Genomic DNA, 13,436 nt, shown 5'->3' on the forward strand with positions numbered 1-13,436 from the left:
CTGGTTCAAACACTGGAATATATGAGATATACCTGATGATCATATAAATGGATATCATTTTAAATACCCGTTTATTAAATACACAAAATCAACCACAGTGATTTTGAAATAAAGTGGTTCTTATAAAAATATACCACTACATGTACGTCAAGAGCAACACCGATTGGTGTGTTTTTAGTTGCTGACCGACACGTTGTATTAACTGTGTCAATTTGAGAATTTGTTTATGTACTGCATCACTTTGAACACGCATATTCTACTTTTTGTAATATTTGACAAAATCGCCACAAAGGTAAATGTTTCTTGTATTTAGACATGAGATGATCAAACAAAAACATTCTTTATGGCACAGTCACCATTCCTTGTCATGCGAGTTAATATTACAATAACTGCCAAAACCGTTAACTTTTCTTATCCTTCCAGTTAAAGTTGCGTTTTCATTGTGTGTCAGTAATATAGTACTTGGTCTATGCCGGGTTGTAGGTTTCAGTCATTGTTAAGGAGGTTTTCGAAGTCTCGAGTCTGGACCAGACAACTGATTGATATCATGAGCATCGATCCACGCAAGCATGGGTTGCTGAAGGCCTATTCTAACCCGGGTCTTCACGTGTCTGTACTTATGTGGGGACTAAGACCCGGCCTTGGGTGTACAACCACTAGGCTACGCCAACTACTGAAAGTATTCCTCTGGTTGCAATGAGATGCACAGGTTGTATATTTGGACACCTGGTGTCATAACTGTAACCTTTTTTATTCTGTAAGTGTAAGTGTTTAACGTGACGTGACAGATATCGTTTTGTGAAATGGGGCCCAGAATCATACAAGCACTGTGTAAACTACAACCGGTACGACGATGCATTGAACTCTAGGCCACCAGGTACTCATCAAAGTACTATACCCCACCGAGAAGACATAGTGATCAACCAATCCACACGTTACGGTTTGTGAGTGAGTGAGTATGGTTTTATGCCGCTTTTAGCAATATTCCAGCAATATCACGGCGGGGGACACCAGAAATGGGCTTCAAACATTGTACCCATGTCGGGAATCGAACCCGGGTCTTCGGCGTGACAAGCGAACGCTTTAACAACTAGGCTACTCGACCGCCCCCGTTACTGTTTGTACATTTGAATGTCAAATCCCTTCATTAAAACTTGTTGCATCACAAAACAATCAATACCACACAATGATCAGTGGTTCCTTGACACTACACAAAATACAGAAACACTGAGATACAATTATATACATGAACTATCTCGCGACTTCGTGTGCGCGAGGGGCGGTCGGGTAGCCTAGTGGTTAAAGCGTTCGCTCGTCACGCCGAAGACCCGGGTTCGAATCCCGACATGGGTACAATGTGTGAAGCTCATTTCTGGAGTCCTCCGCCGTGATATTGCTGGAATATTGCTTAAAGCGGCGTAAAACCATACTCACTCACTCACTCATTCATGTGCGCGAGCATTATTTCCCATGTCCTTCGAGTCCTGTTGGTCATGTGATTTGACCGAGTGTATGTCATCTCTACCACGTCGGCGTGTATCGTTGCTCATGCTGTTAACCCCTGGTTGGGCTGCTACAGGACGCCGTGGCGTGCCTGGAATTGTGTTTACTGCGGCGTAAAACAACATTCACTCGCAAATGAATGCACGTGTACAAAGATAACCGCTCTCAACGTAACTGTGACATTGTAATATCAACATTTGTAGAGAGTCAGTGTGTTATTTGTGACCTCTGTGTTTCCTTGCGTTAGCAAACCTTGTCGCGTACTAGACTCGGATCTTCATGAAACCAGGAGAAACCCTTGACTGAGATGACAGTTGACCCAGCACACTTTAGTGGCCTGTTGTATCAGCACTTATTGTCAAGTAGAAACAGGTAAAGCCGGTTTGTCTAGAGCTGTGTAAGTATATGCGTGTGGAAAAAGAGACACGGGAGTCGGGAAGAATGACGAGATAAACCAAAGAAGGAGAGTGAGTGAGTGAATATTTAATATTTAATATTAAATTAGTAATATTCCAGCAATATCAGGGCGCCCAGGGGAAACCGGAATTGAGCTTCACACTTTCTACTCACGTAGGATATCGAGCCCAGAACCACTAGGCTAACCTACTGACAGAAAAAGATAGGTTGAAAAGAAAAAGAGAGCATAAAACGGGGCGGGGCGGGGCGGGGCGGGGCGAGGTAAAGGGGAGAGAGTCGAGTCAGTCAGTCAGTCAGTAAGTTACTTGAGGGTTAACACAACAGATGGCAAACTCACAGCGTATCTGTGGCATGTACACACTGACTCTGACAAACCTAGTGTGATCCTGGATTGTCTGGAAATGATAGATGACTGGCAGTCGGAAACCAGTTAGAGCGGTCTCCTTACTGAATCACACATACAAGGACTATCCACAACGAGACGCCATTGTGATCATACGATCCCTTTTAACAACCAGTGGATTGCTGGGGTCTATTCTGACCCTGAATCCACATGTTGGTCATATTGGAGAACAGTACAGCAGTTATAAGATTTGACAAATATGAGTATGATACAGAGCACTTTTGGTCAACTGGAAATGGAAAAGTTGCAGAAAATGTATAATATTGTTATAATTATCAGACATTTACACTTACACTTTGACTTCTGACATGACAAATACACAAATATAGTTAAAACGAGCGAAAATCTATGTTGGGGTAACTATGTCACGCAAGATATATCGATCATCATGTGTTTGCAATTAGAACAGAAACGGACGGTATTATAAACTGAAACTCACGAGAAAGAATACCGATCATATCTTTATCAAAATGATGAAAAAAACATGAACCACGTGTTGATACAAATGTTATATTACGAAAGTATAATCATTTGACGCGTACGAGATATCAACTCTGATAACACTCTTGACCCTCCAGTGTCATTATAACAGATCCCACACGTCACTAGGGGTAAAAAAAGGCGACTTTACAGATTACACTTCGGACGAGATGTGAGTCAACACGAACATTACTGTCACTAAATGAATGTCAGTGCGTCAATAATGTGAATGTCCTCCACACACAAACTTACAGGCGTGCACACGACGGCGGGCAGATTTCGTTCAGCGTCTAATGACGTCATCAGGAACTGCCCTGCATTCCTCTCTCAGTGCTTGAACCATTTGAATTCCGTTCATTGGATGATTGGGACGGTGTCGGATGTTCTGGTCAAGATGATCTCAAGATTATTTGATTAACATGGCTGGCGAATCAAAACGTTGCACGTGGTCAAAATCTGCTGTGTGAGGTATTGCGTTGTCCTTTTGGAACGGGTGCACGGGTGGCCCAGTCGTCTGAGGTGCTGCGTTTCGCTGTGCAGTGTTGCGTCCCTTGGGCATGCCAGAAACCTATGATTGTGGGTTCGAATCCCAGTTCACCCCGATTATGTTTCTAGGTTTGTCAGCACCATACCAAAGTGGTAAACGTCTGAGACCTGCATCACTTTGGGCTTTCCTCCCACATTAAGCTGACACGCGTTGATATAAGTGGAATACTGTTAAAAGCAGTCATAAACGAGACTCACACACTTAATCACTTTTTTTTAAAAACAAAGATCCTGGTGTTGAGCTGCAAGAACGGTAAGACGACGGGACGATATTAGTGAGTGAGTGAGTATGGTTTTACGCCGTTTTTAGCAACATTCCAGAAATATCACGGCGGGGGTCACCAGATTCTTATATTACGTTGCTGGAGGTCACGCCACTCTTGGAACTCTCTCACCACGCCCCGCCGAACCCCCACCCACTCCACGGAGAATACTCTCAGAAACAACTACATTGTGATTTGTACAAAGAACATTATTTATTCTCCAGCAAGGACTTGTAAATTCTAATATTGATGTATTCCAAAGATATTACTCGGACCGATACCGTCCAGATTAACGAGGTTTCACTGGATATCAATGTTGTTGGGTTCTTTTGTTTTACGCCGCACTCAGCAATATTCCAGCTATATGACGGCGGTCTGTAAATGATCGAGTCTGTACCAAACAATCCAGTGATTGACATCATGAGCATCGATCCACGCAATTGGGATACGATGACATGCATCAACGCATGGGCGAACCTGACTACCCGATCCCGTTAGTCGCCCCTTACGACAAGCATAGTCGCCTTTTACTGCAAGCATGGGTTGCTGAAGACCTACTCCACCCCGGATCTTCACGGGTCTGGATATCAATGAGTAGCTTATCTTGTAAAAAGTCGTAGGTTTAGTAATGACCTGTTGTAACCATCAAAGCCTGGGTGATCAGTTATTTGTATGGTTTAGTTAATCATTCAGATCACCAAACATATCATTGATATATGTTCATGCTGGATTAGATTTGTACTCAACAGCATTCGGTTGCTAAAAGTAACTTATCACAAAATGGATCCTAACAAATATTTCATTTGAACCACTCTTGTGTTATGCTAAATGAGTGAGTGAGTGGGTATGGTTTTACGCAGCATTTAGGAATATGCCAGCAATATCACGGCGGGGGACACCGGGAATCGGCTATACACATTGTACCCATGTAGGGAATCGAACTCGGGTCTTCCGGCTGACGAGAGAACGCTTAGAACCACTAGGCTACCCGACCGTCCCTTTATGCTAAAGGAACGAGAGAATTAATTACGTTTTTTTAAATCACCAGTCAGTTATACGTATATCATTTAAGTTGGACTGTAAATGAATTAAGTTAGTTGTACGCTTTAAGCAGGGTTCCGGATAAATTCAATTCGAAGTTTAGAACTGTATTAGGAGATGGTGACACCCCTCTCTAGTGTTGTAGTATGGAATCCCAGAAGAGACATTGTCGCGTTGTCACATTGTCACCGCAGAAACAGACAAAAAACACAGAGGTCAACATATGTCGCGTTGTCGTATTGTAACCCCATCCAAACTGTCTGAATAAATGTCGTTGACATGAACAACAGTGGGACGATGTCCCATTTACATTCCATAGTAAACCGACATCCAAGTATATTTCAATTGCTTGTTCTAGTATGTGCAAATGTTTGCACACACAAATGTCAACCATACTACTGCTAGCTAAATACAGAGCTATTGCCCAAGTAAAAACTAGAGATGCCTGTGTATCTCACCTCATTTTTTATGGAATATCAGATTAGATCCGAAATAAAAGAACAGAAATGAATAAGGAAAAGGAGTAGTTTCCACACAGCACCCACCCACAGAGCATGCTCACCAGACTACAGGTCAATAAATACATGACTGTTATGTAGGGGGCCGAGCTCACAGGCTTATGAGACCGCTCAGAGAGCGGGGGGTCGGTGGTTCGATCCCCTGCCCGCGTCGTACTAAAGACGTTAAAAGATACTTGTACTTGTTGTTGCCCAGAATGAAGCTTTTTGCACCAGAAATAAACTTCGCACCCGGGCCATCGGTGTGACGAGGGAACGCTTGAGCCCTTGGCTACCCAACTTCGCCTGTCAGTTCATCTGTCGTTAACTTGTCATTAACTTGTCATTCTCTAAACCATACTCACAGAATTCCAATTAGGGGTTGGCAGCCACATGTACAATAAATACCCCCACTCAGACACAGTATACTGACTCCAGCAGACCAGTGCTTGTTTAGCCCCTTAATGCCGAACGTCATTCACAAGTATCTTTTAACGTCTTTAGGTATGACGTGGCCAATGCATCGGATCACCGACATTCCGCTCTCTTTCGCGCAAGGGGCATGGTGGCCTAGTGGTTAAAGCGTTCGCTCGTCACGCCGAAGACCCGGGTTCGATTCCCGACATGGATACAATATGGGAAGCCCATTTGTGGTGTCCCTCGCCGTGATATTGCTGGAATATTGCTAAAAGCGGCGTAAAACCATACTCACCCACTCACTCTTTCAAGTTTCAGTTACATAAGAAACAAACTCGATATACTTTGTTTTGCCACTCAGTTTATAACCACATATAGCAATGTAAAGCGACATCCCATCTTTACACGACCGTGTACCTTTTGGAAATTGCTGGAATATTGCTAAAAGCGGCGTAAAACCATACTCACTCACTCTTCCACGCAAAGCACTATTTACACTATCAACCTGGACCGCACATAGACGCCAGACCGTAGAGCACATGGCACGGACTATGCACCTGGAGAGAAGGTAAACAACGCTTACTATATTATATTTCCTCCGACTTGCATCACAGCTGCGTCCCTTGTGCCCAAAATATGTAATGGTGGGATCACACCGTTTTGATTCATGGTATATCAGCACCATACTCGTGCTTGTGGTAAACATCTAAGACCTGTATCACTTCGGATTTTCCTCCCATAAGAAGCTGACACGCCGTGATATAACTGAATACTGTTCAAAGCGACGTTACGCCAAACTCGTTCACATACCCAGATCAGGTCGGGGATAACCACATACCGACGTATAATACCTTGACTGATGTTAACTGTATAACGCGTTGATTTTAGTATAATAAGTTGATTGAAGTGTGATAAGTTGATTGAAGTATTATACGTTGATTGAAGTATTATACGTTGTTTGAAGTATTACACGTTCTTTCACGTATAATACGTCGATCGGCGTGTAATGTTATATCTGCGTTTAACTAGATACTCGTGAAGAACACAGGTTTGCGTCATGTAGATTGTTTTGCCAAATGTATAGATTATTGCATTCAATTTCAAACCAACTGAATAAATGAACCACGGAGGGACAAGTAACGCACTGATAAAATAAGTCAAACGTTTTATTCATAAAAAATACTGTCATTGCAATCATTTTAATGTGATGGCGCACCTTGATTATATATCACTGTCATGTACAAGACAGGTTATCCGAATATATAAACATGAATATACAAGTGTAAATATGCAATATGCCTGATACTGTCGCAAGCTGTCAAATTGAGTCTTTTGTTCAGCTTAAACAAAAGTAATGTTTTCAAATTATACTTCACAAAAAAGAAACGCAAAATGATTTAAATCATATATATCAGGCGTGTACACATAGCGAAACAGGAAAAATATATCCAAACGTACCGCCATTGTTGCAGTCGCCAAAACGCACTTTAGAAACATAATACATGAGCATAAGAAATTTTCGTTAACATGTCCTCTTTATCTAGGCGAATGCACAGTAGCAACCACATGCCGTGGCTGTGTGGTGCAGAACAAAACAACGCCTTCGGTCGCCGTAGCCAGGGCATGTCCAGGACCAAGGACCATTACAACGCCCTGGAATCGTTATCAATATCACAGAACGATCTCTACAGCACTCGCCATACCCGTTTTGCGAAGGATATCAGCCCAGATGGTGAGGCCATCAACGTGAGGCAGGTTTGCAAACCAGACGGTGTGTTCCAAGTGTCGTTATGGCGGTCCAACATCAGTCGTGGATGTCAGTGGTGTCATGTCCGCAGAGAAGACTCTGCCTCGTATGTGAAGGAGAGGGTTAATCGCCGAGTCACGTTTTCTTGCTTTATCGTGGAGATGGAAGATGTTTGGTGTATAGTTCTCGATGTGAACGTTTTGCGCCAAACTCCCTACAGTCGACAGATTCGGTGGAGGTGGGGTCATCTTGCACCATGGCAGGACGAACCGGGTTCACGTTAACGTTCAACTACACAGCGGCTCCGAGGATAGAGTCTGTGGCTACAGGACACTCACATTATGCAGAACGCCCGCACCGTATTTCCAGAACGATAATGCTGTCTCTTTCACCAGATTTGAACCCTGACGAACATTTATGGGATGAACTGGATAGACGGGAGCGACAGTGTCAACTGAAACCGTAGACTCTGCCACAAGCTGGCACAAGAGGCCACATGGGCCACCATTCCCCAAGGGCTGGTTCCTACCCTCATTGCTCCATAGGCAGGAGGCGTCAGGCAGTTCTCCACCCGCACGCACGATACTGACAGCAGATGGCTTTGACTTGGAACATGGCATGTCCGTATTAGCGACTTGTGTCAACTATGGTTGCGTGTGTCATATCTGAAAATTCAGCTGCTTTCCGTTGATCCATCAAACGTCACCAAAACAACATTTGCGTTTCTATAAAGGGGAGTTTAGTATATATTTGGCATGATTATGTATACTAACGTAAATGTATACTAACGTAAGTAAAGAAAACCATGATATGTTACATGATGTGATGTTTGCTCCAAGACAAATTGTCAAATTTAGTATTATGTTAAGCTGAATTAAATGTTAATGTTTGTAAAACAGTATTGAATATTTGACATAAGTAGTTTCAAAGTAGTTTAAATAAAAAAGCATAGAAGCGTCTGCTTTTGTATATGAAGTTATTTTTTCAGCAATATATACTGTCAAATTGAGTATTGTGTTCAGCCGAATTAAATGTTAATGTTTGTAAAACAGTATTTGAATATTTGACTTAAGTAGTTTCAAAAGTATACACTGATAAATAAAAAAAGCATTGAAGCGACTGCTTTTGTAGATGAAGTTATCTTTTCAGCAATACATATTGTCAAATTGAGTATTTTGTTCAGCTGAATTAAATGTTAATGGTTGTAGAACGGTATTTGAATATTTGACATAAGTATTTTTCAAACGTACAGCATTTCAGCAACACAGCACAGTATTTCAGCAATATAGATGATCAAATTGAGTATTATGTTAAGCTGAATTAAATGTTAATGTTTGTAAAGTAGTATTTGAATATTTGACATGGGTATCTTCAACTATATACAATTCTAAATAAACATGAAAGCACTCGAAGTCTTCTTAAAGAATTTGCTACAATACACATTGAATATTACGTTCAGTTGAAACCACAACAATCTTTGTTAATAAGTATATAAACATATGACATGATCATTATATTTTATAAACAGAATTTAAATCGGAAAACATTTTTCCTATAAATAAAGTTTCGTGTATATACAAAGGCAACTTTAAAGTAACTAGATATGATGAAGATAAAGATAACGATGACGACGATGATGATGTTGGTAAGTATATCACGAATCCCTCTATTAGCTGTGACAGACAGACAAGGCAGGCGTGATGCCGTTTCAATGTGTGTTATATTGACAACTTGCCGACTTCACATCTCTTTCACTTTCAAGCTACTTTACATTACTTATAACTAGTGGTTAAAAACATGTTTCAATGTGCATATTTGTGGAAAAAACACAGATAAGAAGCTGAATATGCATGTGGCAAATAAGATTAGGAGACTTACGAAAATATGTCTTAGAATTGAAAATTGAAAATACTAAAGGATTATTTTCAATTACATTTGTTTGCTGATCATTACATAAAACTAACTATAATTACTGTTCATAATACAGGGTTAAATTCACGCTCCTGTGAATCATACACTGCATTATCTGCAAACATGATATAGTTCGAGTCCAGTTAGGCACAGGATGGGTACCCGGGGTTTGTAAGTAACAATTTCTCCGGAGAGCGTTGTCAAGGCTACGAACTGTGTGTGTCTGCAGAAGGACGATGAAATACGTACGACCTACTACTAACTGACATACCATATACTAATGGTTAAATATTAAAGTACAAAACAACATATACATTCATCACTGCAAACAGTTTAACAATTATATAAATTTCAATGCAAACTATAAAACTATCATTTCACTATTCACAATGGCCTACAGAGATATGATATCATTCAGGCATATATATATACGAATGTCACAAAATAAATCGTAAAATAGCTGACCCAATTGTAGTTTTAGACAAGAGTATATTCAAACAACACGAACTCTTTTGAAGATAGGAGATGCAGTGATAGAGGTTTCCTTTCCAAAAGGTTAACCCTTGTCTTCATAAGACATCATTGTGTACCTGATGATGGCGAGTATTATGACTAAGTGTAAAACATTGAAGGCAAATTGTCTTTACCTTACAAACGGTCTAAAACCTTTCGTACAATAAAAGACAAACATACATATTGCTGTGTTATGGGCAACAGTGGGTTCGGTGTTCATGGTGTCATGTTCATGTTCATGTTCATTACGGGGTGTCTTGGATGACGTGTTTAAAGTGTGTTTTGTTGTCGTGGATGTCAGAGTTGTTGTTGTTGTTGTTGTTGTTGTTGACGTGTCCAGGATATATTTTGTTTTTTGTTGTGAGCTTACAGGATGTCGGTGTCGGTGTCGGTGTCGTAGGTGGTTGGCTTGTCGAGGTTGCCCGGGGTATTTTGGTTGCTCAGGGTGTCCGGTTGTGGTTGCCGTGGTTGTCCTGGGTAACGAGGGTGTTTTGGTTTCTCAGGACAGTTGTTTGCCGGTGATATCAGGGCGTTCCATCATGTCCTTCAAGCACTACAGTCGCTGATGCATGACATCGGTATGTGGTGTTACAGACTTGGTGTCCTACAGATGGTGGTTCATCTGATGACAAGAAAGAAAACAATATCATTATTCCTGCATTTCAACACGTAAAAGACAAGAAATTATGAAGCCTATGAAAGATAAATATCATTTTATTACCCGAATGACATGATATTGGCTATGAATATATACTTCTCAAAGCAAGTAAAGACCATTCTTTCAGGTTACTTTAGTAAATCTTTCTTGCCATAAAAGATTAACTATAGTAATGTGTAAGAATCAGGAGATCTTTAACCTCTAGTATGTGGAGTATAAATACTCAATTAATCTGCGGATGATACAAGAAAACGCCAATTGATGTTCACAATCTCTTCGGTTCATAAGCACATTGCACTTCTTCCAAGGAAAGACCTCGGCTTTATATGACTAACTGTTTGGGAATCTCTTAAAAGTGTGTGTTTCTTTAGATTGGGGTTCATTTCTTGATTTTTTTTCTCTCGATGCTCATGTCAATCACTAAGTTGTTTGTTCCAGACTCGACTATTTACAGACGCCTCGGGGGCACGGGTGGCCCAGTCGTCTAAGGCGCCGCGATTCGCTGTGCAGAGTTGCGTCCCTTGGGCACGCCAGAAACCTATGATTGTGGGTTCGAATCCGGTTCGCCCCGATTATGTTTCTAGGTTTGTGAGCACCATACCCGTGCTCGTGGGTTTCACCGAAGTGGTAAACGTCCGAGACTTGCATGACTTCGGGCTTTCCTCCCACATTAAGCTGACACGCCGAGATATAAGTGGAAAATTGTTAAAAGCCGCGTTGAACCCAACTCACTCACTCACTCACTCACTCTTGGGTCTGGGAGACAGACTAGTCTTACCCACATTACTCTAAATTTAAAAAAAAAAAAGAAACAGCAGAAAGACTTCCCTAATATAGCATGCCCAATGTATACCAATCAAATGAAGTTAAAGAACACCTGGGTTTTTTTTCATATGACTAGAGCCATGGCCATGCAGATTAACTATAGTCAAATGAAAATATCGTGTGTTTATTATTTTGAATAGTATATATATTCATGCACACATATAACGACCTGTAATTGGTCTTCAGCAACCCATGCTTGCCGTAAAAGGTGACTATGTTTGTCGTAAGAGGCGACGAACGGGATTGGGTGGTCAGGCTCGCTGACTTGGTTAACGTTGATGCATGTCATCATATCCCATTGCTTAGACCAATGATAATTATGTCAATCACAGGATTGTCTGGTCCAGACTCGATAATTTACAGACCGCCGTCAAATAGCGGGAATATAACTGCGTGCGGCGTTAAACGATAAAAAATAAATAAATAAACATCATGTTACGCCCAGAACAAAGGCCTACCTCATAGTCACTCCGTCGATGACGGGAGCGGTTCTCATTCCGGCGGTCCGAGTTTTCCCATTGCCCTCGTCTGTCCCTGGTGTCATGCATTCTGTCCATGACACCTTGACCTTGAGATTTGATCTCTGTGCGACGTCGCTGCAAATCTCGGGCAAATGGGCTGTCATTGACGTTCCCATGACTTTCGTTTCTGTAGAGCTGCCTTCCTTCCCTCGCATCGTTGTCACGCCTCTGGCTCGGCCTGTGTCTGTCGTGTTCCGTGACGCTGCCGTGATCGACGCCGTAATCTGGCTCGGGGATCGTGATGAAACTATGGGGATGACGCATCTCCCCCATCCCCTTCTGCCGAAGTACGGGAGAAGGATGTGCCGGTTGGTGTCCATAGTCGACTTCTCTCGGGCTCCGTCTGTCATCCCTGAAGCTCCCAGGACTCTCACGTTGTCGGTCCGGCCATCGCTCTTCACGATGCAGCCGTTCTAGATTTCTGTCCCTCGGAATGTAGCTGTCTTGCCCCCGTTGGTCACGTGACTGGAAGCCTTCTTGCTCTCGACGATCAAGTGACGGAGAGTCAACGCGCCTCAGATGGTCACGCGAAGTATGGACATCTTGCCCGTGATGGTGCCGACCACGTGACTGTTCGTCATCTTGTCCTCGATGGACACGTGACGGATAGCCATCTTGTTCCCGACGATCAAGTTTCGAATTTTCGATTTGCATTTGGGGTGTATTTGGGGTGATATATATGCTCTCACGTGGATGCTTAGTATTCTCAGCATAGATTCCAGCAACAGATACTCGATTAGCGTCGGGTGACTCTCCAGGACCGGTCCTGCCGTGGGCTTGTCGCATTCTGTCATGTCTCCTGACGTCGTCAATGATGTCGGCCTCAAGACAAGCTGGAACGTGGCCCGCGTCCCGAATTGCGCCTTCACCTGTGTTGTGGCGCTCATCGTGGCCATAACGACAGGTGTAACTGGTATCGGCGCGGTTCTTGATGGGGATGTCGTGAGCTGCACCAGTTCCTCCCTCGTCCATGAATGAAGCGTACTCGGCGCTCGCTCTTGTCATCGGCTTCGTAATGTTCGAGGGCTGATACACGTAGTACTGGAAAACATTGAAGACAATTTATAACGGTATTGGCTCCCAATATATACATAAGTAAATAAAGATGTGAGATTCACAAGTGTACAGTGACACAATTCCTAATCCACAATGAGATGACATTGAGTTCATCTGGCTAATGCGCTGCTCTTAGCGTAACGAGATAATAAACAACAAACGTGTGTTTTGGAGAAGCTATGATGAAACTTATCTGATGTTTATTTAGGATTAGATTGACGCAAAGATTGTTAACTTCGGGACTATTATTTTACTTATTTTACACGTATTAATGTACGTGTGTGTAGCAGTGTATACAGAACGTGGGGTAGATGATTCAATATTGGAACGCAAGTCGTAGATGGTTAACTAGAAAACCTATTAAGTAGAGATTTTCCCAGTGTTATCAGGGTTTCATTGCATATAAGTATACTCACACAATAAGGACACACAACCCGAATTGTTCTCTCAACTATTTCGTGTTGTCATTAATATATGTTGTAATACGTTGCGCTGGCTAAGTGACTTTATAAGACGGCCTTGTAAATTTCACTACTCTGTCCAATCCACTTGTCTTCAGTCTTGTCTTCTGGTGAAAATGTTAGCTCGTCATGCCGAAGGCCCGGGTTCGATCCCCACATGGGAACAATGTGATAAGC

At 42.2% G+C, this 13,436-nt stretch overlaps 1 protein-coding gene across 1 annotated transcript in view; it reads right to left on the reverse strand.

The window, feature by feature from the left end:
• Positions 1-6,722: 6,722 nt before the first annotated feature.
• LOC139465731 (uncharacterized) overlaps positions 6,723-13,436 on the reverse strand; it is a 31,252-nt gene continuing 24,538 nt past the window's right edge. The window contains exons 11-12 of the mRNA XM_071247557.1: positions 11,680-12,783; positions 6,723-10,360 (exon numbers count right to left, since the gene is read on the reverse strand). Coding sequence (XP_071103658.1) covers positions 10,343-10,360; positions 11,680-12,783 — 1,122 coding nt within the window. The 3' untranslated portion in view covers positions 6,723-10,342. The remainder of the gene's footprint in view (positions 10,361-11,679; positions 12,784-13,436) is intronic.

Source organism: Haliotis cracherodii, unplaced genomic scaffold (assembly GCF_022045235.1).
Source record: "Haliotis cracherodii isolate W230 unplaced genomic scaffold, xgHalCrac1.p SCAF_18, whole genome shotgun sequence".
NCBI lineage: Eukaryota > Metazoa > Mollusca > Gastropoda > Lepetellida > Haliotidae > Haliotis > Haliotis cracherodii.